Source organism: Nuphar pumila, chromosome 1 (genome assembly GCF_984573655.1).
Source record: "Nuphar pumila chromosome 1, dmNupPumi1.hap1.1, whole genome shotgun sequence".
NCBI lineage: Eukaryota > Viridiplantae > Streptophyta > Magnoliopsida > Nymphaeales > Nymphaeaceae > Nuphar > Nuphar pumila.
In genome coordinates this window covers 19,334,891-19,357,511 of record NC_143249.1, presented here as the reverse complement: position 1 = coordinate 19,357,511, position 22,621 = coordinate 19,334,891, and the positions used below count along the sequence as shown (strand labels likewise).

Below are 22,621 nucleotides of genomic sequence, written 5' to 3'. Positions count from 1 at the left end.
GCTTCAAGTGCGGCAAGATGGGACACATCCAGAAGAACTGTAGGACAAAATTTCTTAATAATAGAAGCAACTAGAATGGTGGGAGATACAACAACAATTCAAGCAAAATGCATAACGGAAAAGAAGTCATCTGTGTTGTATCTGAATGTCACTTTGTGAATGAAGAACTTTCAGGGTGGTGGGTGGACTCTGGAGCTACTCGACATATAGCCAAATCCATCGATGGAGTTGTCCATCTCAAAGAGCTAGGACCAGGCGAGCAGAAGGTCTATATGGGCAACAACTCCTATAGTGATGTTCTAGGAGTTAGGTCTTACATACTCAATGTGGGAGGGACTAGTGTGTTACTTAAAGATGTACTTTATGTTCCTTCAATAAGGAGGAACCTGGTGTCTGTACTAGCTTTGACTGAGAAAGGTTTTGAGGTCTGGTTTGTTCTTGAAAAGGTCACTATGGGGAAACATGGTAGAATCCTATTTGAGGATAAATTTGACAACGAACATGAGATGTTTAAATTATCTGAAAATAAAGAAAAAAAATTTGTATATTGATTGTGCCTTAGTTATTGATGTGAATGCATGACATAAAAGACTTTGGCATATAAGCCTAAAGAAAATAAAAAATCTGGCACAACAAAGACTAATCCCTAACTTCAATGAATCTCACTTCAAAAAATATGAATCTTATATTTTTGGAAAGATGGCAAAAAAACCCTTTTCACATAATGTTATTCGAGCCACTAAGCTATTAAAAATAATTCATACAGACAATTGTGGACCTTTTAGAGTCCAAACTCATAGTGGCATGTTATATTTTATAACATTTATTGATGATTTATCAAGATATGAATACTTGTACCTCATTAGAAATAAATCAGAGGCACTTAAGAAATTTAAATAATACAAAAATAAAGTTGGAAGACAGCTTGGTAAAAACATTAAAATTATGAGATCTGATAGAGGTGGTGAATATACCTCAAATGAGTTCAACAATTATTGCAAAGATCTTGGTATTAATAGGCAATAAACCGTACCAAGAACATCGCAAAGAAATGGTGTTGCTGAAAAGGTGTAACAGAACTCTCTTGAACATTGTAAAATCCATGTTAGCAGGTGCTGATCTACCCAATTTTTTTTAAGATAAAGTTGTAAATACAACTATGTATACATTAAATAGAGTCATTTGTAAGATTGTCCCAAAAACTCAATATGAAAGATGGATTGGTATGAAACGAGACTTAAATCTCTGTAGCTCATGTAAAAATCTTAGAACCAACCGTAGAACAGTTAGGTAATGAACCAGTTGTGGAACAGTCAGGCATTGAATCAACTGATTTTGAAGCCTCTATCTCTTGAGGACTAGCTGGTCGTAAAAGATCTAGAGCTCCTCCATTCTACTTGGATGACTACTATGTGTATTTGTGTGAAGAACTCTGCTATTCAGTAGATCTTGATGAATTGATCAATAATCTCTCATATACTGATGTAATTAATTGAAAAGAGACATAATAATAAAAAAGAGTTATCGATGAGGAAATTGAATCCATTGAAAAGAACCAAGTCTGAGACTTAACTGATCTTCCTGAGGGAAGAAAACCTGTTGGTTGTAAATGGATTCTTAAGAAAAAATATAAAGCAGATGGATTTATCGATAAATTTAAAGCAAGACTAGTAGCGAAGGATTTTTCCCAAAAGGAGATAATCGATTATACAAAAACCAATTCGTCAGTTGCTAAATTTACGTTCATCAGGATAATATTATTCATAGTTGTTCATTATGACCTGGATATATGGCAGATGGATGTAAATACTTAAAAGAAGATATATATATGTCTCAGCCAGAAGGCTATGTGATAAATGATGATAAAGTGCACAAGTTAAAAAAAATTCTTGTATGAATTGAAGCAATCACTAAGACAACGGTATTTGGCTTTTCATAAAGCCATAAAAAAATTAGATACGAACCAAATCAGTTAGACCACTGCGTATATGTTTGGAAAAGTGTGAGTCTTTTTTGTATCCTATCACTATATGTTGATGCCATTTTATTGATTGAGAATGATAATAAAAAGATTGTCAATACAAAGAAATTGTTATATACCAACTTTGAAATGAAAGATATGGGTGAAACTTTCTATATTCTGGGAATTAAAATCACCCGAAACAGAGATTCAAAGACTCTCTGTTTAAGCCAAGAAAGGTACATTGACCATATTCTTAAAAGATACAGAATGCATGACTCCAAACCTATTGGAACTCCTGTTGCAAAATGAGTAAACTTAAGCAAAAGCGACTGTCCTGGCGAAAGCCAACCAAATCTTAAAATTCCTTATGCTCGGGCTGTTGGAAGATTAATGTATGTGATGCTATGTACAAGACCTGACATAAGCTTAACTGTAGGTCTTGTTAGCAGATATCAAAGTAATTCAGGATGGCCTCATTGGCAAGCTGTAAAGAGAAATTTTCGATACCTAAAAGGTTCTAAAAACTTGCAATTGAGCTTTCAAGCTAACAATGTTGATTTGATTGGACACTCCGATGCTGACTTTACAGGGTGAAAAGATGACAACAAAACTACTTCTGGCTATATCTTCCTCTTTGGAGGAGGAGGAGTTGTTGTGTGGTCCTGTAAGAAACAAGGTTGTGTGGCTTAGCATATTCAAGAGGCTGAGTATATCGCGTGTAATGCAACCACGACATTTGCAGTATGGATCAACATGTTCAATAAAGATTTAAATATAGAAATATTATGTGAGCCTGTACAGATATACTGTGATAATCAAGTTGCTAATGTTCTAATGAAAAGTGGAGCTAATAGCTCCAAGAGCAAGCATATAATGGTGAAATACCACTACATACATGATATGATTGAAAACAATGAAATAACTGTAGACTACTTTCCTACATTGGATATGGTAGCGGATCTCTTAACTAAGGATATTGCAGAAGACTTGTTTATCAAGCATGTTGCCCGAATGAGATTAAGAGATATATGATTACGAAGGAAATCCTTAACGAAAAATCCGTAATCAATTCAAGGAAGCCTACAATAGTGGGAGCAAACTGAGCAGTCTCATGTCCAAGTGAGAGATGTTGGTGTGTGTGGCCATGCGTTGCACATTGTGTTTATCCATGAGTAGGCATGCTCATGTATAAGCTAAGTCCGTTTTACAAATAACTGTTTTCATTTAAAATTTAAACTCTAAGTTTATCAAAAACATTGAACTCATCGATATTCTCTCAACTGTTTGCTGAGCCGAGAGAGAGAGAATCCGAAGGTTATATAAACACGGGACTCGACCCCTATGAATATATGCGATACATCATACTATGAAGCTTTCGAAGCAAACATTCAAGTAGAAAATAATAATCTGCACCTTCTCTTCTTTTTTTCTTTACTCTTTCTTTCTGCTGCCACTCCTCAACGTCTCAGTTGCCGCCATAATCGAAGACCTTTCGCTGCGCAACCTCAACAATAATCATATTTAATTACACTATAAATACTATGATAACATGCTCCCAAACGAAGCCTTAATGTTGGTAGTATTGGATGTCGATACTTTGAATTGGTCAAAAAAAATATTGCATGTCAATGAAAATGTGACACGTTATAACAATTAAAAGAATATTAAAATTTTAATTTTAAGTTATTTTATATATTTATTAAAAATAGCTGATTCAGGTCCATATCGTATCTATTTTGTAGCGATTAGATAGGAATAGGCCTGATTGATACTGACAACATTGGTTTGAAACCCTGCCCCGTGAGTTTCATGACAAAGTCTAAATATGCATTCATGGAACAGTTGACGGGTGTATTAATGAGTCAGGTTTGACGTAGACCATACGCGTACTAAACCTTGTAGGATTAAGGTTTGGTGATAAAAAAAAGACTGTCAATCAGAATTCAGTTAAGAATCAAAGGACCTGATTAATATATGGAGTAGGGTATAGTTTGTGAAATTTCGTACGAGACTCCAGCCCTACCTTTTTTCTGAGAAATTTTTAATTTCAAAAAGATAAATTATTACCATTATCAGCATCTCAAATCATATCTGGTTGCTCCAAACCAAACCCTAAACATTGACATCCCTGCCTACAAGTTCGAAATTTTGTTGATAATAGGACACGAGGTCATGAAATATTTTATTTTTAATTCATTAAAATTTATTTTTAACATTTTAATGTGAAAATGTATTTTTATTGAGGTAATATTAAAAACATTAAAATAATATTATATAATGACCACATATGTCAGTGTCAAAGTCAGTGCATGTCCAATCGTGTCTAATACGGACATGCTGCCAAGATAAAGTCGCAAACCCTGTGATATAAGAGACATCGATCAGAAAATATTAGTATTAATATCATTAGGATCGGCATTATCTATGACCATACTCAGATCTCTGAGTTAAGGTCGGGTCGGATACCTGAGACAAACATAAACCACTGACAACCCTAGTTGGGATTCTCAACCTGAATTGATGTATCGAACCCAATTAGACCTGAACTGGATTGATTTTGATAGTCCTGTTGAGCCGGATCAGGTCTAAAATTTAGGCTTGTTTTGAAAACGTGGCAATTATTGGGTAAAAAAAAGTATGAATCCAAACACGTTTGTACTTTAGTCCTTTTTGTACCTGGCCCAATTGGTTCCAGAGCAATCTAACTGATCTAGACCTGAACCGGCCTTCTACTCGAACCCATATCTGACCCATCCCATTTTAAACCTGTCTAAGTTTTCTTTAAATATATACCTGAATTGACCCAAAATTCGATACCTGGTCCTAAAGAGAACTATAAAAATACTACCTTTCCAACTTTAACTAATCCTAGTTAGACCAGATTTAACACCTATCCTGCCATATAAATACATTAAGATTTCTAAATTTTAGTTGTTTAGAGAACATTTGGATCGACTTTGAACCTAATTTGTTACATAGCAAATTAAACCCAATCCAATCCTAGTCTGGCACGAAACAGAACCAATTTATATACTAAAGATTATGGAACCAACCAATCTCATACCAGAACCCACAAAGACAAGCCCCGAACCAGTTTTGTATCAATTGTGGTTTAGGTTTAACTTTTATACCCGATTAAAAACGAATCTGATTAAAAAACAATACATTTATACCCATTCTATCAATACCCAACCCGATTTATATCAAAACCAAGGCTCTCTCATTTTAATCACATCCAAGCCCACGAACCTACATATATTGGGTTGAGTTAATGCCTGAATTTAGACCTTTGACAGAAACGGGTATACTGAAACCAGACCCAAACTGACCCAGTTACACCCCTAATGATGTTCATCCTTTTCAAGTCACAAAAGTCTTGAATAACTTTTGAATGATTTCAATTAAGCAGAGTGATCAGAATTATGTGCCACAATATATGACACATTAGCAGATTTGTCCCTTGGATCATCCCTCAATAATGATGTAAAAGGCGAATACCATCTATCAAAAAATTCTAAAATAATACCCATACGTCATAAACTCACAATGTACCAAATTAGGGGTGGTGTCAATGGGTTGAACCTCACTAAAATGGGTCGATCGAGAGCCAGATTTGGTTAAGAGGTGCTGGTACTAGGTCTAGATCCGGATCTGACCAGATCTTTCAAAAGAAAAAACCCTACCCGAATCCGATAAAGATTACATAAACCAGACCCAGTTCATACCTGGTAAAATAACATTTTAGAACATTCTTGCATTAAAAAATTACAGATATTAAATTCGATTTCCGGTCAGACCTGGATTTGGTATAAAATTTCATAAATCATATTCATCCCATTTAATAAGCTGTTCCCATGGATCCAACCCGAATAGTTAATTGAACCCCTCTCTTTGTTACCAAACCCTGACCCTACCAGACTCACTACAGGCTTGGATCAGGCCATACCTGATCCTTTGAAACCCTACACCAAATGGTCATTGTCTCTTTGACGAAGATCAAGAGAGGAAAAATATTTGAAAAGGCCAGCTTAGAGAAAAAAAATGAATTAAAGAAAAAGGTGAAGAGGAAAAAGAAGATTGAAACAAACAATAACTCAACAAGACACCGAAGAACCGAATCAACCAATATTCATCAGGTACACCGAAGAGTAATGCATGGATCACTTTTGCCATACTAAACTCCACGAGGACATATGGGAGTTCATATGACGTCCACAGGCACATTGTATGTAACATACAAGATGGTGCTTGCCAAGAAAGTAAATGAAATATGGCTGATCCTTTGCCAAGAATACATAAATAAATATCACACACACACACACACACACGAGATGAGTAGGTTATTCAGATCATATACTTGCAAAACTTCACTAGAATTCCCTCACTAGAAATTGACTCACGGATCATTCGATTTTGACATGCAGGTAGGCTTTTATAAGGTATAAAAATCGACTGTCTAAAATTTTCATAAATATTCAATGCTTAAAAATTATATTTATTTTTATCAAAATACATGATATACGTGTCACTTTCGAGCAAATCAACCATGCAGAACACATCTGTAAGGCCAGATTTGCAAAAACCAACTGGGAAACACCCATTTGCTCATGGTAGTCTGGTGACAAGCCAAAAAAATTGGTAGGCAGCTACCAGTTTTCCTATATGAGATAACAATTTGGAACTCATAGGGAGAGCTTGTTTGAACAAATCTGACTTATGGATGTGTTCAACATGGTCAAAATAGTAGGATTCAACCTTTCAATAGTTTTCAACGTAAAAATATGTTTTTTTGAAATTTTTAATCCTTGTAAAATTTGGTACACTGTAGGTTATTGAATTTTTAATCCTTGTAAAATCTGACATATACATCAGAAAAACATGATCCAAAGCTCGGTTTCTATTAAACTTAATATGTAGATCACTACTGAAGGGTCAGATGTGCAAAAAAATTAAAAAAATTACATTTTCTCACCAGGTAGTTCTTTAACCACTAGGGTAGCAAACACTAAATTCGTTAATCCAAAATTTCGATCCGTGGGTACACAGGGCAAAATGGAGTGTCCGGGTACCATAGATTAGTACCAAATATTTTTCACCCGTGCGTGTGTGTGTGTGTGTGTGTGTGTGTGTGTGTGTGTGAACACACCCTTGTGCACATGCAGCCACACTAAAGCTTGAACCACACATGTTAGTCGAAAAATTGCTTATCCATGCATGATCATATTAGTATGTAAATGAGAATTTGCCACAAATTGTAGCAGCTGAGCAGCAGAACATGCAAGTCGTAAATCCATGAGAATATGTGATCACAATAAAATTAAATTATTCCATTAGTAAGCAGCCAAAGATGGATGAGAAGCAAATGGTATATATTGAAATGAAAACCAGTGCACAAGATATTATCACAGTATTCAGGGCCATGCATGATTAAGGAAACAAGATTTAAGGTCAGAGTTAAAGAAATATCAGAACTCTAATGACAATACAAATTTCCTGCTGAAGCTGTTAAGATTCACATTCTGTTTATTACAGGAAAACTAACGGTTTTCCCAGATGCATTCTTTATGATAGTTCATAATTCTTGCACCATTCTGAAACCAGAAGAAGTGCAATGCCCCATGGAAAAGATGCAGTAGACCAGTGCCCCAGCAATATAACTCACAAAGATTAAATCTTGTAGTGAGAACATAAAATTAGTTCTTGCTGCTTTATTGCAGTCTTGATATTAAAGAAACTACTCAAAAGATAATATCCAAAATGGAGAATTTACTGAATGAAACTTAAATAGTGACCTGCCCAAGCTAGTATTGTTCATTATTAACAATTGATAGCAAAGCTGTTGCAGGATGACTGTGTTTGTTGCAAGGGACATGACATTCATACCTGCGCAAGAGCAAAAAAATATTAATAAAAAACAAGGTTGCTTTACAAGTTTTACAGATATTGCAAGAGTAGGGCACAGCCGCACAGGTGTGAATGGACTTAGATGCGAACAACGATCAACAAGGGTTTTTAGGGTTTTTTTCTTTTTTGAAATCTGACTATATAGATGAGATCTACATGTTTGATTTTATAGGAATAAGCTTTTGGATCGTCCCATTATGACACTGGCAGATTTTCATAATATTTGAAAATCAACAGCCCAAAATTTTCATAAATATCCAAGGCTCAAAAAATCATATCTTCAGTTGAAAAAACACAATCCAAGTGTCAATTCCAAGCAAATGGACCATGCTGAACACGTGCAGGGTCAGATTTGCGAAAACACACCAGAAGTGCCTTGCTCATACATTGTTTGTACCTACACCCCAAGTACAATATTTAGTAATAAGTTTGGTACGTTGCAATAGTCCAAGACATAATCTGCACCCAACCAACAGAAAACCTGAAACATTCAAGGGATTTGACAATTTCAAAATTATGGCAATCCAGAAAATGCTTACCCTTCTCTGGTTCTAAGAGTGGTGAAAATATAACACTAATAGGCCGTTATTTGAAGGGTTTTACAATCATACAACAAGTGATCTCACACAAAAAAAACCAAAACAATTAAAAAATTAAACTTTTGTGGATCAAAGGTTTACTTAAATCACACGGTCATTGTGTGGAAGTGGCGCTAGAAAGATACATACCAATTGGAAAATGGGCCACATTGTTGATTATGCAACATGATTCCAATGAAATGCCTCATTTCCCTGCCGCTCTTGCTCAACCTGTCTGTGATGCTCTGCATTCTGCAGCAGTGAAGAAAGTTGAAGCAAATCAATGGTATGTTCATCCTTGGCTGGCAGGAAGTTAGATCCTTGAAGCATGCCATCAGTGTGAACTTCTCCAAAGTCGATAGAGTCACTAATATCAGTAACCTTTACAGTGCTAATGTGGTCTTCCCCAGAGTTAATTCCTGATGAAGAAAACCTGCTGGAAGCCACACTAGAGGATATCTGTGAACTGATGGCTAAAAGCTTGTCTGGAAATTGACCTGTGTTGTAATGGACGTGCCCTCCTTGGATCATCAAAGCCGGAGGCATTGCCATTCCAGATGACTGTGTGGATGAGCTCCAAGATTGTGATGACAGAAGAGAGAGAGCACAAACAGAGTCTGAAACTCTTTGCAAGCTCTGGTCGGATGGAACCACATCAAAGCCTGTGAAAGCTCCACTTCCCAATGAGGCCTTTGGAAATACTGATCGAGAAATGGTGGGTGAAGTTGTGAAAGCCTGTGTGTAATTGCTGTTTTCACAACAAACACTGCCTGCTGTAGTCTCAATATCCTGCAAGTAAGAGAATTGCTTTTCCATGTTGTACGGGGAGGACTTCAGAAATGATATGCCATTGATGGCTGGTAATTGCATCTGACTGTTTTGGATAAAATCTTCCTCTACCTTGACAGCGCTGCACCAATTGTCATTTCCATATTTAATTTCATGTAAGCCACCAATAGAAAATATGTCTTGGCAGCTATAAGATGTCCTGGATGGTAAGGAGTAGTTGGGCAGCCTACCACCTGCTCATAAGGAAAATTGCAAATACAATGAGAAGTAAAATTTTCTGACCTTGTTTGATGATTACGTGCAAATAGAGTAGCCAATAAAAAGATTAGAAAAGGATATCACCATAGATTCTGAACAGCTTTTCTCAAAGCAAAAACAGCATAAGGAGTATTCCAGTCTCTTCATATGAAGAGAGATTAATTTTGGGAAATGCATGTCTTTATAGTAAAGATGGTATCAAGGAATCAAGATCTTATATAATGAAAATGATTCTATAAGCCCAAAATCATGATAACAAATGACCATGGTCACATCCTGTAAATGCAGCTGTTGATACAACCACGACTGTTTCACTGCAGAAAAGAACATGGAGCTTCAACAACCAAAATAGGCAGTTATAAACCTAGAGTCATTCTATGATACCCTTGGATACATACCAATTCACATAATAGATAGGCATCTAACATGTACAAAAGAAACTAAAAAGTAAAACACAGTGCCTCCTAGATTCTCTTAATAGCTTATCAGGGCTCTCATCAACTGTACTGCTTGACCTCTTAAACTAATGGTCAACTCGATTCTACTAGATTGCTTCTTACTCCTGCAGTCCAAGGCTCCAAACAGGGCTGCACAACGATCCAAGATAGCTCAAGCTCGGCTCGAGCTTGACTTGTTTAAGCCCAGCTCAGATTTGTCAGAGTAAATAAACAAGCCGAGCTTGAACACAAGCTTAAGCTCGTTAAATATAAACGATCCGAGCTTGATCAAGCATTAGAGCTTGGTAGATAGTCATACAGTGGCTAGTTTTAGGATATGTATAATTTTGTTTGGACAAAAGACACAAGCAAAGGTTTCATCCAAGTGGTTAGTATGTTAGACGTTTGTGTGAGAGGTGGGTGTTTCGAATCCCACCTTTCCAACTTTCATTGAAAACATTTTTTTTTTCAAAATATCAACTCCGGTTGAGCCAAGCCGAGCCAGACTCGAGCTGAGTTTGTACACATGCTGTTCAAGCTCGGCTCAGCTCGAGCCATGCTTGAACATGCCTTTTTCTGAACGAGCTGAACTTCTTGAGCCTAAGCTCGTCTTGAGCCCAGCTCGTGTGCACCCCTAGATCCAAGTAACAACTGCCAGTTGTAATATCAAACAAATTAGCTTTGATGAACTTGAATCTATTTGGATCATCCCCAACACTGAGTTGGTTGCTATTGCAGATGCCAAGTAAGGTGGGCGATGTCGATCAGTAATCTACTATCGGCATATTTGCCTTTCTCGGTCATGTCTCCTCTCTAATTGCACACGAAGCCCAGTTGCTTCTCTCGCCACCACCAAAGTAGTTTTTCGTAACATGCGTTTTAACATTGACGGAATACTGCATGGGCATTACTATGATTTCCTAAGCCTACTTGCTTGTGACAACAAAATAGTCAGACATATCAAAAACATCATATCTTCAATAAGCACACCAAAACATATCAAGATTGGTACCTTGTTCAAAACAAAGCAACTTGGCATCATCATTTCATACCCATATACCAGGAAGCTAGGTCTTTAAAAGGTAAAATAAAATTCAAGGAGCTCAGGCCACCTCAGACTAAGCTAAACTTTGAGGCAGAAGGCCCATAAGCCTTGAAAACAACCGAGTTTTAACTAACGCAGAAGAGAAATATTGAGATATACAATATAATGGAATTATAGAATAATGTCAACATAAAATAAACTTGAAGAAATACAAGAGTTACAATATACACATGCAATTACTGTACATATGCAATCAAGAAACTGATTATCAAAATCAGTCAGCAATTGAGACTAAATGAAAAACACGAAGTGGTCCTTGAAAACTGAAAAGATAATAAATATGATCAAAGTCTAGAAATATTGACAATCATGTACTCAGTTAACCGACTGATGGAACATGGCAGGCTAGAAAAATACTAACTATAACCGGTTCAAATCCAAACCTTTGGTAAGTGATCCTTCCCTGTAGCAAACAAATATTATTTCACTAACTGTTTTGTATTAATTGTGTCCAATTGCAGGCGTATAAATGTCAAGCTACCACAAACAAATGGGAGAATGGGCGCCAATAACAATGTCAGTGACAATGTTGGATATCAAGTCTTAAGTCTGTTCATAAGACATTATCGTCTCATGAAATAGAATGCGAAAGCCCAGAGGTTCTTTTGGCATCAAGTTTTAATGGCAATAGACTACATGCAGCAGAAAGAAATACCCTTTAAAATTATACTTGAAGCATCAATGCAATACCATTTCTGTAAAAAGTTTCCTCCAACTCTGTGTTCCTTTTGGTGTCACCATAAGCTATTTTTGGCAAGGGCGGAGTGTAGGGACACTGGTCACTCAACCATTCTTTAACATGTTTGCCATCTTTCTATAGTACTATAATTGTATTGCATGATCTAAACACCAGCTTAAGCCTTGGTGCTCATGTAAATGTCGCTGACAATCTCAATCACAAATGTCAGCAGATACAGTTTGAAGTTTGAACCAAATATTGTTTCAGATACTGTGTGGTAACTGCTAGAATCATCAACAGTCTTTTGGATATAGCATATCATTGGATCAAACTAGACTGCACAAAACTTCTAAGAATAAAAGACGAGACAACACAGCTAAAAGAAACATAATAGAAAAATCAAATCACCATTGTAGAAGCTGATGACCAACAGAAAGACAGCATGGAAAAGAAATCTAGCATCTAGAAACCAGCAATCTATGGTTTGAGCCAATTTTTGTTTTTTTCATTTTCATTAATTTTACTCACATGAATGACAAAGATATGATGATTATTCTAAAATATATTAAACTATTCAAAAATATTGACAGAATACCCTGATATAGTGGAAGCAGCTTGCCAGATTTTCCAGAGTACATTGCAAGCTGTGGTTTCCTACGCCGCTCATTATGACCAGCAAGACGTTTACGACAACTTCGTTTTGCCTCATCAAACTCAACAAGAAAATGGAATCTGCAAACAAAATATATTCATCATATTCTTGTAAGTTATGCGAATCAGAAAAGTGATTCTTATCATGTGTTACATATGGGACAATGACTTAACAAGCATGCTAATTGCACACAACAATTGAAGTCAACAATCTTGAAGAACAAGCCGAACAAGTGAATTCAAAAGTTCCAAAAGTATAGTAGCAACTACATAATAACAAAGATAGGCCTGCATGAATGGCAGAGACAAAAACATAAAATCAACACCAAACAACAATGCAAAAGAAAAAGTTAATATACGCTTTCTACCTTGGCATGTGAGGCTGCTAAGAGATAGATGACCCCATAAGAACTCATTTACTCACATATTTCAACCTTATTTTGAAAGTCAACATAGGGCATGTTTGCTTTGCCCTGCGAATGTACAAGAATCACAGCATCCTGTGATTCTAGACACTCAATGATGACCCAGGCTACTTCAAGGTTGCACTTGCTAACCAGCAATGCACTATAATCAAATGTCGCATGAGGTAAGGAAAATGGCTGAATTGGTTCTGGAAACCCACATGAATTAAGAAAAGCATAACTCTAGGTGCAGATGAATCCCACAAGAACATACATCTACATGAATCTACAGAACCAGGTCATGAAAAGATGTGGTTGAAAATGGACAAAAATGGTAAACCCTCCAGATCTTGCTAGTTTATTTGGTTAAACATTCTAGTGAAAACTGGTTTATGCCCACTAAATGGATCACTAGAAGATCAGCACAGAAGCACTACACAAGGGAGGGGAAAAAACAAAAGGGAAGGAAAAACGGAGGAATGAGAAAGAAACACGGATTTTCTAACAAGCAACACCACATATACAACTACCACACCCACAACCAAATGAAAGTATCATCAAAGAAATACCAATTAACCCAAAAACCAAGCATACAGTACGCAATCAGATTCTAACGGGAGTGAAGATGGAAGTGCAAGAATCAACCAATTCTTTGACCCAGGCATAAAAAAAAGCGAAAAGAAACACGACCAACAAAATTCAACCTGCTGCATTGCTGGCAGAACCGCTGCTCGATGCCATTGACGATCACCTTAGCCGTCTTCGAGTGCGCATCACATACCTTGTGCCGCTTGTGGTAGTCCTTGGAGCAGCTCAAATCCAAATTGCACCCCTGCACCTGGCACCGCGGAACCTGGCTGCCGGAGCTCAACGCCGCCACCGGCGACGAGGCGCCGCGGCCCCTCTTCGCCGCCACCACCGAGGCCCTAGCCTCCTTCTCCTTGGCCGATTTGCGCTCCGCCAGCCTACCCAGATGCAAATCTATGACCAGCTCCCCATCTTTCCCCGAGAATCCACTCCCGTTCTCCAAAGGGGGGATAGGGTTCTGAAAATCAGAGGTGGGTTTCAAATCCCAATCCATCCCTGCCCTTCTGCTCCTTCCAAAACCATCATAGCTCAAGGAATCCATTAGTTAACAAAGCCCACATCAATCATTTAGAGAGAGAAAAGGAGGAAGAGAGAAGCCTCTAGAGAGAGAAAACCTAGAGAGAGAGTGGATGGAAACAATGAAGGGTAGATGGGCGAGTTGTCAGAAGGTCACCAAATTGGGAAACAAGAAATGGGGAGGCATTTAAGGTTGGAGATGCGAGTGGGGATTGGGGAGGCATTTAAGGTTGGAGATGCGAGTGGGGGTCGTGATGGTGGCTTGGGGTGTAGGGATAGTGGGAAGGTGGTATTTCAGGACAAGGGGTCAGCAAGGTGACTACACTCGTTAACTTTCTGGGAACTTAGGATCAGGAGACAGGAGAGTAGGGAGATTTTAACGCTGGCCTTCATCAGCTCATTGGTACGGTTTTTTTTCAAAATGCCCTAGATCCCAGGAGATTGGTCAATTTTTACATGAGACGGTGTTAATTTTTGCCTGAGAAAGTGATAAATATATATGGTGGTTATTTTTTTTTTTATGACGAAAGAAATCCCTCAGCAAGAACCGAGTTGAACCGGCTTCTGTGCAAGGTAAAACTCTGAGTTGATGACACGCAACCTTACATGACCCAACTATATTAAAGCAACAGCAGCTTCATGCGCCAGCACATTCAATGTTGGCCTTCAGCTTGAAAGACCTCAATGGGTAACCATCAATTTTTTTTACATGGGAGAATATCGAGAGAGAGACATTGGTCAATTTTTACATGGGAACGCAAGAGAATATATAGAGAGAGAATATTGGTCAATTTTTACATGGGAGAATATCGCAAGAGAATATATAGAGAGAGAATATTGGTCAATTTTTACATGGGAGAATATTAAGAGAGGGGTCAATTTTTAGATGGGAACACGAGAATATATATATATATATATATATATATATATATAGAGAGAGAGAGAGAGAGAGAGAGAATATTGGTCATTTTTTACATGGAAGTATATAGAAAAATATATAGAGAGATGTCAGTTTTGCCATTGTACACTTCCAGGGCAATGAGGGTTTAGGTCAAGGACAAGGACGACACTCATATGCACAATAGCATTCAAGTGCCAACTAGTGTGCTTGTTGCTATGATATGAGCCATTCAATTTACTTTGAATCTTGAAGAACTGGGTTAAAGCTGGAAACATATGCCAGTTGATGCTAGTGATGCCAATGATTCGGGTTTGGTTCACTATCCAATTGATCAATTACGGTTTAGCTTTGATTGGGTATCTCTTTTCAAGATAAAATTGCCTACCGCTTCCTGTTTAAATTGGGAAGGTAGAAATAAAAACTAAAAATGATCTTAATGTAAGACAAATATGACACATTTCCTCAAATGCTTTAAAATTTTTGAAATCAGCTTGCTGCTCAAAACCATAAATTAAGAAACCTTTTAGGATCTGTTTACTCTTCAGACAAGCAAATTTTATGAAGTTCGTGCGATATATCTTTTTGCCTATCGGCTAAGGCAAAACCTCACTTAAATCTTATATTCACACATTTTTTTGGTCCTCAAAAAGTACATAAAATTTTTGTTATTTATGCAGTCTTTTCTATTAATCATAAAATCATAAATACCTATTAAAATCATATATTTTATACCAAAATCTTGAGGAACAGTTCGAACCTTCTTTTTTCTTTCTTTAATTATCACTTAAATGCATGTTTGCACATATTTTTTTTGGTCTTCACAAAGCATGCAAAAACAAGTTTTGTTAACCTCTTTATGATCACAATTTCATAAATACCTTAGTAAAATAATATATTTTATACCAAAGTCACTGAATACCGTGTGAACCTCCTTTCTGTAAGCCTCACTTAAATGTATATTCTTACATTATTTTTTTGAGATCACAAAATGCAAATATAACTTATGTGAAACTCCTTTAATTGTAACTTAACAAATAACAAAGTAAAATCACATATCTAATTGTGCAGAAAGACGCAAATATATTACTAACTATGCAAATATATGATACCCATATAATGAAATGTTCTTTCATGTTTGTAATTTTTTGTGGTATAAAAAGTGATTGTTTGCACCCCAAAGCTATTTTTGCATTTTCTAGGGTTTCTTTATGGTTCTCAACTTGCTTGATCTTTCGCAAAAAAAATCTAGTGGCTTTTTTTACAATTATTTTTGGTGATTCATCAATAATACTTCATCGATGCATTTCGAGGAGGTTGCGGCATCCTTCACATCATTTTTTTGGGTTAGGTCGAAATGTGAGTTTCATACAAACAATATATATGCATATTGTTTTATTTTTATTTCAAACTTTTTTTTTTTATAAAAATGAGTATCATCTAGGTCTATGCATATTTATGTGTGGATGTTTGCTTGTCCAGTGTTTTATTTAATATTTTTTACATGAATTATTGTTTAGGATTTACTATGTTTAGGGTTTACCATATTGTAGATGATTTATGTATGTTTGCTAGTCCTCTATTTAATTTTCAATGTTTTTGTGTTGGTGCAATGGGGCTAGGGTTGTCTGTGTTGGTGTAATGCATATTTATTTTCTGTGTAGTTAGTGAATGATGACCTTAATATTTGTTAAACTATACTATTGTCTCGATGATGATCGTAACTAGAGATCTTTAGTGGTTCTAAAAAACATTAGCTTTAAAGAATTTATGGTTATGTTGTCTTATAAAACTAGATATAGTGAAAAGTTAGTCGGTCTTCAGTATACATATTCTCTAAAAACATGTGATGAACAGATGTGGGTAAATGTTTTTAACAATGATAATGTAAAAGTGATGGCATTTACATAGTAGTTCACATAGTGCAACAAGAAACACTTAAAATGTCCTAAACAATGAAGGATGTTGATGTCTCAAACATGTAACCATCCCAAACAATGAACAATAGTAATGTTGTACTTGTGGAGGATATGCAATTATCTGGATCGATTTAGAATAAAGATGTTCGACGTATAGATAATGAAAAACTTTCATGAATAATTGATGTTATACATGATCAAAGGATCACTACAGAAGATGTGGAAGCACGTGGGTTGCCCAATGATAATGATCATCATCTCATCAATGTGAATAACATCCAACCTTTTAGAGCTAAAGATAAAGCTAGGTACAAGTTGTTGGACATTAAAATTTATATTTTATATGTAAATATGATGATGATATGATATTTTTCATGTTTAATTTTGAAAGTTGAAAATGTAGGATTATTGCATGTGTGAAAGCAATGGATGAGACAATGATTTTGATTTATTTTATGCAATCAAATAGTTAATTAGTGGCAACAACAATGACGTAGATGCTGAAAAATATGATGATAGCAACGATGATGTAGATAGTGGCAACAACACTGATGATGACTATACCATCTCTACTAAGTCGAACTCATAAATAATAGGAAATAACTAAGATACTGATGACATGAGACAAATAATTGCTACTGAAAATGTTGTACTAATGACATATGCAAGCTCAAACCTTGATATGTTGCATGAGCTATATGAACATTTGTTGAACAATAAAATCATTTTATATTTTTACACAAATGTTTACGTTTTACTAAGTTCTCGCTCAATGGATTCTCTTTCAATAAAGAGCATTTGACAATCATTGATGCAAAGGTAACTCAATTATGTGAGTAGTTGCGTAACAAAATATTTAATGATTGTGAACGATTCTAGTGGTTATCAAGAGACTCAAACGAACAAGAAGTTTTTATTGACAAAAGGTTTAATGATCTTCAACACTGTCATAAATTTTTGAAAGATCATGTGATCAGGAATAACTATAAAGAAAAATTCACAAAGAGCTACAATAACATACTTATTGTGATATGCATGAGAAATAACCTGCAGACTATCATTGATTGCATTTGAAGGATCCATTGCACAAAGGTGCGGGGAGCAACGTTCTTTCAAATGAAGAAGTATCAAAGCGAGCATACACGTGGTAGACCATTAGACAACCTAGTAGTGAAAAAATGCCTTTCAAGTGGATTTCAATTGTTATTCATAAACACTTGCATGATAATATGAAAATGACTATAAGAGAAATCATAAATGACATTAGTCGCGAGAAAGGTGTAGATGTTATGTATAAACAAGCATGGCATAAACATGGACATGAATTGACTAGGACACCATATAGTTCATTTGAAGAGTCCTTCAAGATGCTTTCTACTTATGGTCATCATTTGATGGTGGTGCTACACAGTTCATTCTATCTATTCATTAAAAAATGAACTTGTTTATCCAATCATTTATTCATTTAAAACTAAACTCGCTCATACATTGCATTCATTCAAAAAATAAACCTGCTCATACAATTGCAATTGCTAATGAATCAACTATATTTGCTAACTAATAAACTACAATTGCTAATCGTTCAATGCTTTTCTATCCCACCCATACCATATGATTGAACTCTGACTTCTCATACATCTTTGCATAAGCCAAGTGTACTATATATTTGACACCAAGACCATGTGCTATCGCTAAACACAAAATGCTTCATGTACATTACTTCTATGTGTTTAACTTCGCAACCAATGACTTCTTATTTGGCTTTGCAAACAATCAAAGAAATGTTGTTACTAAATAACATTTATTCTATATCATCATCATCCAAAACATCTATCCGACTATCTATGTTTGAAAAATAACTATACCAGAGGCTAAGAAACTCTTTTATGTAACCGGTTTATGAGACATCAAAGTCATAAATTCATTAAAGCAACTATTTTTAGAGACCAATATAGATCTTTAATTAGTGTGATAGATACGATAGTGTACTCTAACCTTCTCAGAGGCTATCAATAATTATTGCAGGAACAAGACCAAAAGAATTAGGTCACAAAGCAGGCACGATGTTGCATAATACAAGATACACAACATATAATAACGCGGACACCCATATACAAATGATTTAATCAAAGAAAAAATAAAATTGTTAACTAATCAACTACAATTACTAAGAGTCCATTGCTTTCCTATCCCACCCATACCATATGATTGAACTTTGACTTCTCATAAGTCTTGGCATAAGCCAAGTCTACTATATATGTGACACCAAGACCATGTGCTATCGCTAAATACAAAATGCTTCATGTACATGACTTCTATGTGATTAACTTCTCAACCAATGACTTATTCTCCATCTCTGCAAACAATCAAAGAAACGTTGCCACTAAATAACATTTATTCTATATCATCATCCAAAACATCTATCCGGCTATCTACGTTTGGAGAATAACTATACCGGAGGCTCAGTAACTCTTTCACATAACTGATTTTTGAGACATCAAAGCCAAAGATGAATTAAAACTACTATTTTTGGAGACCAATATAGATATTTAATTAGTGTGATAAGTACAAAAGTATAATTTAACCCTTTCAGAGGCTATCAATAATTGTTGTAGGAACAATGCCAAAAGAATTTGACCACAAAGCAGGCATGATGTTGCATAATACAAGATACACAACATATAATCACACGGACACCCATATACAAATAATTTAATCAAAGAAAAAAAATGGAATAAGCTATTGAATATGCAAAGATAACTTGAAAACCATAAAATTCTTTAACAAAATAAGTAATTCATGCCAATGTCTTAAAAAAACAACTGATTCAATCCACTGTTTAAAAAAAAATCAATCATTAAAGATTTGTTTACCAAAAAAACTCGCCATCGATGATTTTTTATCGATGAAGTGTTGTTGATGAATCGTCAAAAATTATTGTTGGGGGGATGCACGCTGGAGACCATAAAAACCCTAGTTTATGCGAAAATGGCCTTGGGGTACGAAAAAACTCTAGTTTTATACAATGAAGGTTACATTTAATGATTGTTCGAAAGTTCGCTAATAAAAAGGAATTTTGTGTTGTATTTATCTCTAACATTTGTGATATATCAAAAAATTTGCAAACTCTTAAAAAAACCTACATATAAAGAGCATAGTCACAATGACATGATTTATAAAATTAGTACCTAATTTGCGAACTTCATTTCTGAGTGCAAACTTCACGAAAAGCCAGGGTTACAAAAATGAGAAAGGTGGTTTGCACGGTATTCAATGAAATTTTACTAAGATATCTATGAAGTTATGACCCTAAAGAGGTTCACAAAACTTATTTTTACGTGCTTCATGAAGACTGCGAGAAATAGGTATGAACATACATTTAAGTGACAGTTAAGAAAAGGAGAACATAGTTTTTCATGACTTTGATATAAAATATGCAATTTTACTAAGGTATTTATGATTTTATAATTAATTGAGAAGAACATATAAATAACATTTTTTATATGCTTCTTGAGGCCCTTAAAAAATATGTGCAAATATGAGATTTAAGTGAGGATTTACCTTAGCTGACGAGTGAAATGATATATCACACGAACTTTGTGAGGTTCACTTGTGCGAAGAGTAAAAAGGTCTTAAAAAGTTTTCTATTTATGGTTTTGGACAACGAACGAATTTAAAAAAATTTAGGCCATTTAGGAAGACTCATCATATTTGTCGTACAGTCATTTTTTGAAATAAAAATTGGTCAGAATAAGAATGAGGTAAAATGTAAACTCACATGCCATAGATGTGGTAGGTACTTGACTGTGGATGAATACGATGAAAATCCAGTCCATTAGAATTCCAAGATCCAATCTTGTCCACCACGACTCCTCTGATATCCTTTTGACTTTTGACCATTGTAATTTGTAATCTCAGTTGCATTATAAATTTGACATCCCCATATCATTTGACACTATCTTAAGGGATATGGGGTTTATATCCCAATTGGTGCTACCCTTAGCTAATGGTGTCAACGGGTCGGGTTTGACCCAAACATGGACCCGAATCGTAATATACACTATAGGGTCAAGGTTTGCTGATAAATAAGAAGACTCAAATAGAATCCGGGTCGAACTCGAAGGGTCCGATTAATACATGGATGCGGGTATGGTTTGTGAAATTTTATACCAGACTCAGGCCGATCCGAGTTCCGATTAAGATCTACAATTTTTCAATGTAAAGATGATAAAAAATATTATTTTACTGGGTTTGGTCTAGGTCTGGTTCATGTAGTCTTTATAAGGTTTGGGTATGGTTTCGCTCATGGTGGGTCTGATTAGACCTGGGTTCGAACCTGGTACCATCATCTCAAATCTGGTTTGAGTCTGATTTCACCTGGGTCGGAACCAAACCCCACCCGTTGATGCCCCTACCCTTAACTAGCTTGACTACTATATGAGTATGAGAGAGTGATATTCAATGTAACCGGATCATCTGTTGTATTCAATCCCCACCACACTTCTCACTGTTCCCAAGTGGGATTTGGGGTGGGATCTGTATGACTCTGGGTCAGTTACTAATCTTTTTATTTTATTTTATGACGAACGTCCCCTGTCAAAGCAGATAAGCTCAGGGTGAGGTCATCGACACCCAAGCTCATACAAAGCCCACCAATGAAAGGCACCTGCACACCCAGTGGGAGTCGAACCAGGAACATAAAGCTCACAAAGTGCAGGATGATCTCTGTCATCTTTGGTCATGTTAGGGAAAACATCGACTTCCAAATGCAACCTTGCTATTTTCACTGGTTAATTAAGAAAAAAATTTACTTTATCCACTTTTTAGATATATATTTTAGAAATTACTAGTGGCCATCATTAGAAAATGCCAAGGGCAAAACTGAAAACATGAGAATGATGTAAAAGTGTGAGACGTCATCTTTCTCCTTTAAAGCAATTGTCCTTCAACAATCTTTTCACCACATGTATTTCAGAAAACAAGAATCAGCAATTTAATATCCCAAAGAAGTACTTCACATATGACCAAAATTTTGTCCTGCATTATCTTATAAATATTAAATGATAAAGCTTGTTAATTTAAGCAGGTTCAATGTAATGATTAGACTGCTTTTCCATCAAATTTTTTTTATTTTGATTTTTTTTATAAGGTCTTTATAACAATCTTTTCTGACTAACATGATATTTTTTTAAGGTATCTTCATTCATCAAATATAAAGGTGTTCCATTACTTGCTATTGCTTTAAGATTGTTTGAAGCTTCTAAATATTATTTGAGTTTGATATATAAAAATAACTGCATGTTATTAACACCCCAAGTGGTTTGGTGCAGTGGAAGAGCGTTGGCCATTAGATGGGTGATCAGGGTTCCATTCTCATAAGTGCCAAACCCCTTGCATTAATCGGCCAAAGCGGAGCGAGTCCTTGAGAAAAGGGATGCGCCATTGAAAAAGTGGCCGCAAGTATGGTAGGCTTAGCCAGCGTGACTAGGTATATGATCCCAAAGGTGGTTATAGTGACTCCTTGAGAAAAGGGATGCCCCATGCAGTGGCGTAGCTAGGATTCATGTTAAGGGGGGCGGGGGGGGGCAAACAGGGGTGTAGCAAATATTTTTTTTGTGTGTGATAGTCGAGGGTTCGGGGGCAGCGTCCCCAAAAAAATTTTTTTGAGATAAAATAAAAAATGGCTATAATTATTAATAAAAATCTATTTCATATGGACAAATCAAACTATTTGCTGCAGTCAGGACTGGGCTGGGCTACAAAAATGGATAAAAATCTATTTCATATGGAATCAGGGCTGGGCTTTAATTTTTTTTTTTAACTGTCCCCCCCCCTAGCTACGCCTTTGGCGCCATGGGTTTACACCATTGAAAAAGTGACCGCAAGTATGGTAGGCTTAGCCAGCGTGACTAGGTATATGACCCCAAAGGTG

General features: G+C 35.9%; 1 protein-coding gene across 1 annotated transcript; it reads right to left on the bottom strand.

Moving 5' to 3' along the window:
* Positions 1-7,362: 7,362 nt before the first annotated feature.
* Positions 7,363-14,033, bottom strand: LOC149848232 (squamosa promoter-binding-like protein 13A). The gene is made up of 4 exons (XM_090010780.1): positions 13,473-14,033; positions 12,309-12,445; positions 8,596-9,467; positions 7,363-7,846 (listed from the first exon to the last, which is right to left on the bottom strand). The coding sequence occupies exons 1-3, from the start codon at positions 13,895-13,897 to the stop codon at positions 8,623-8,625; spliced, it is 1,407 nt and encodes a 468-aa protein (XP_089866906.1). The 5' UTR covers positions 13,898-14,033; the 3' UTR covers positions 7,363-7,846; positions 8,596-8,622.
* Positions 14,034-22,621: the final 8,588 nt, after the last annotated feature.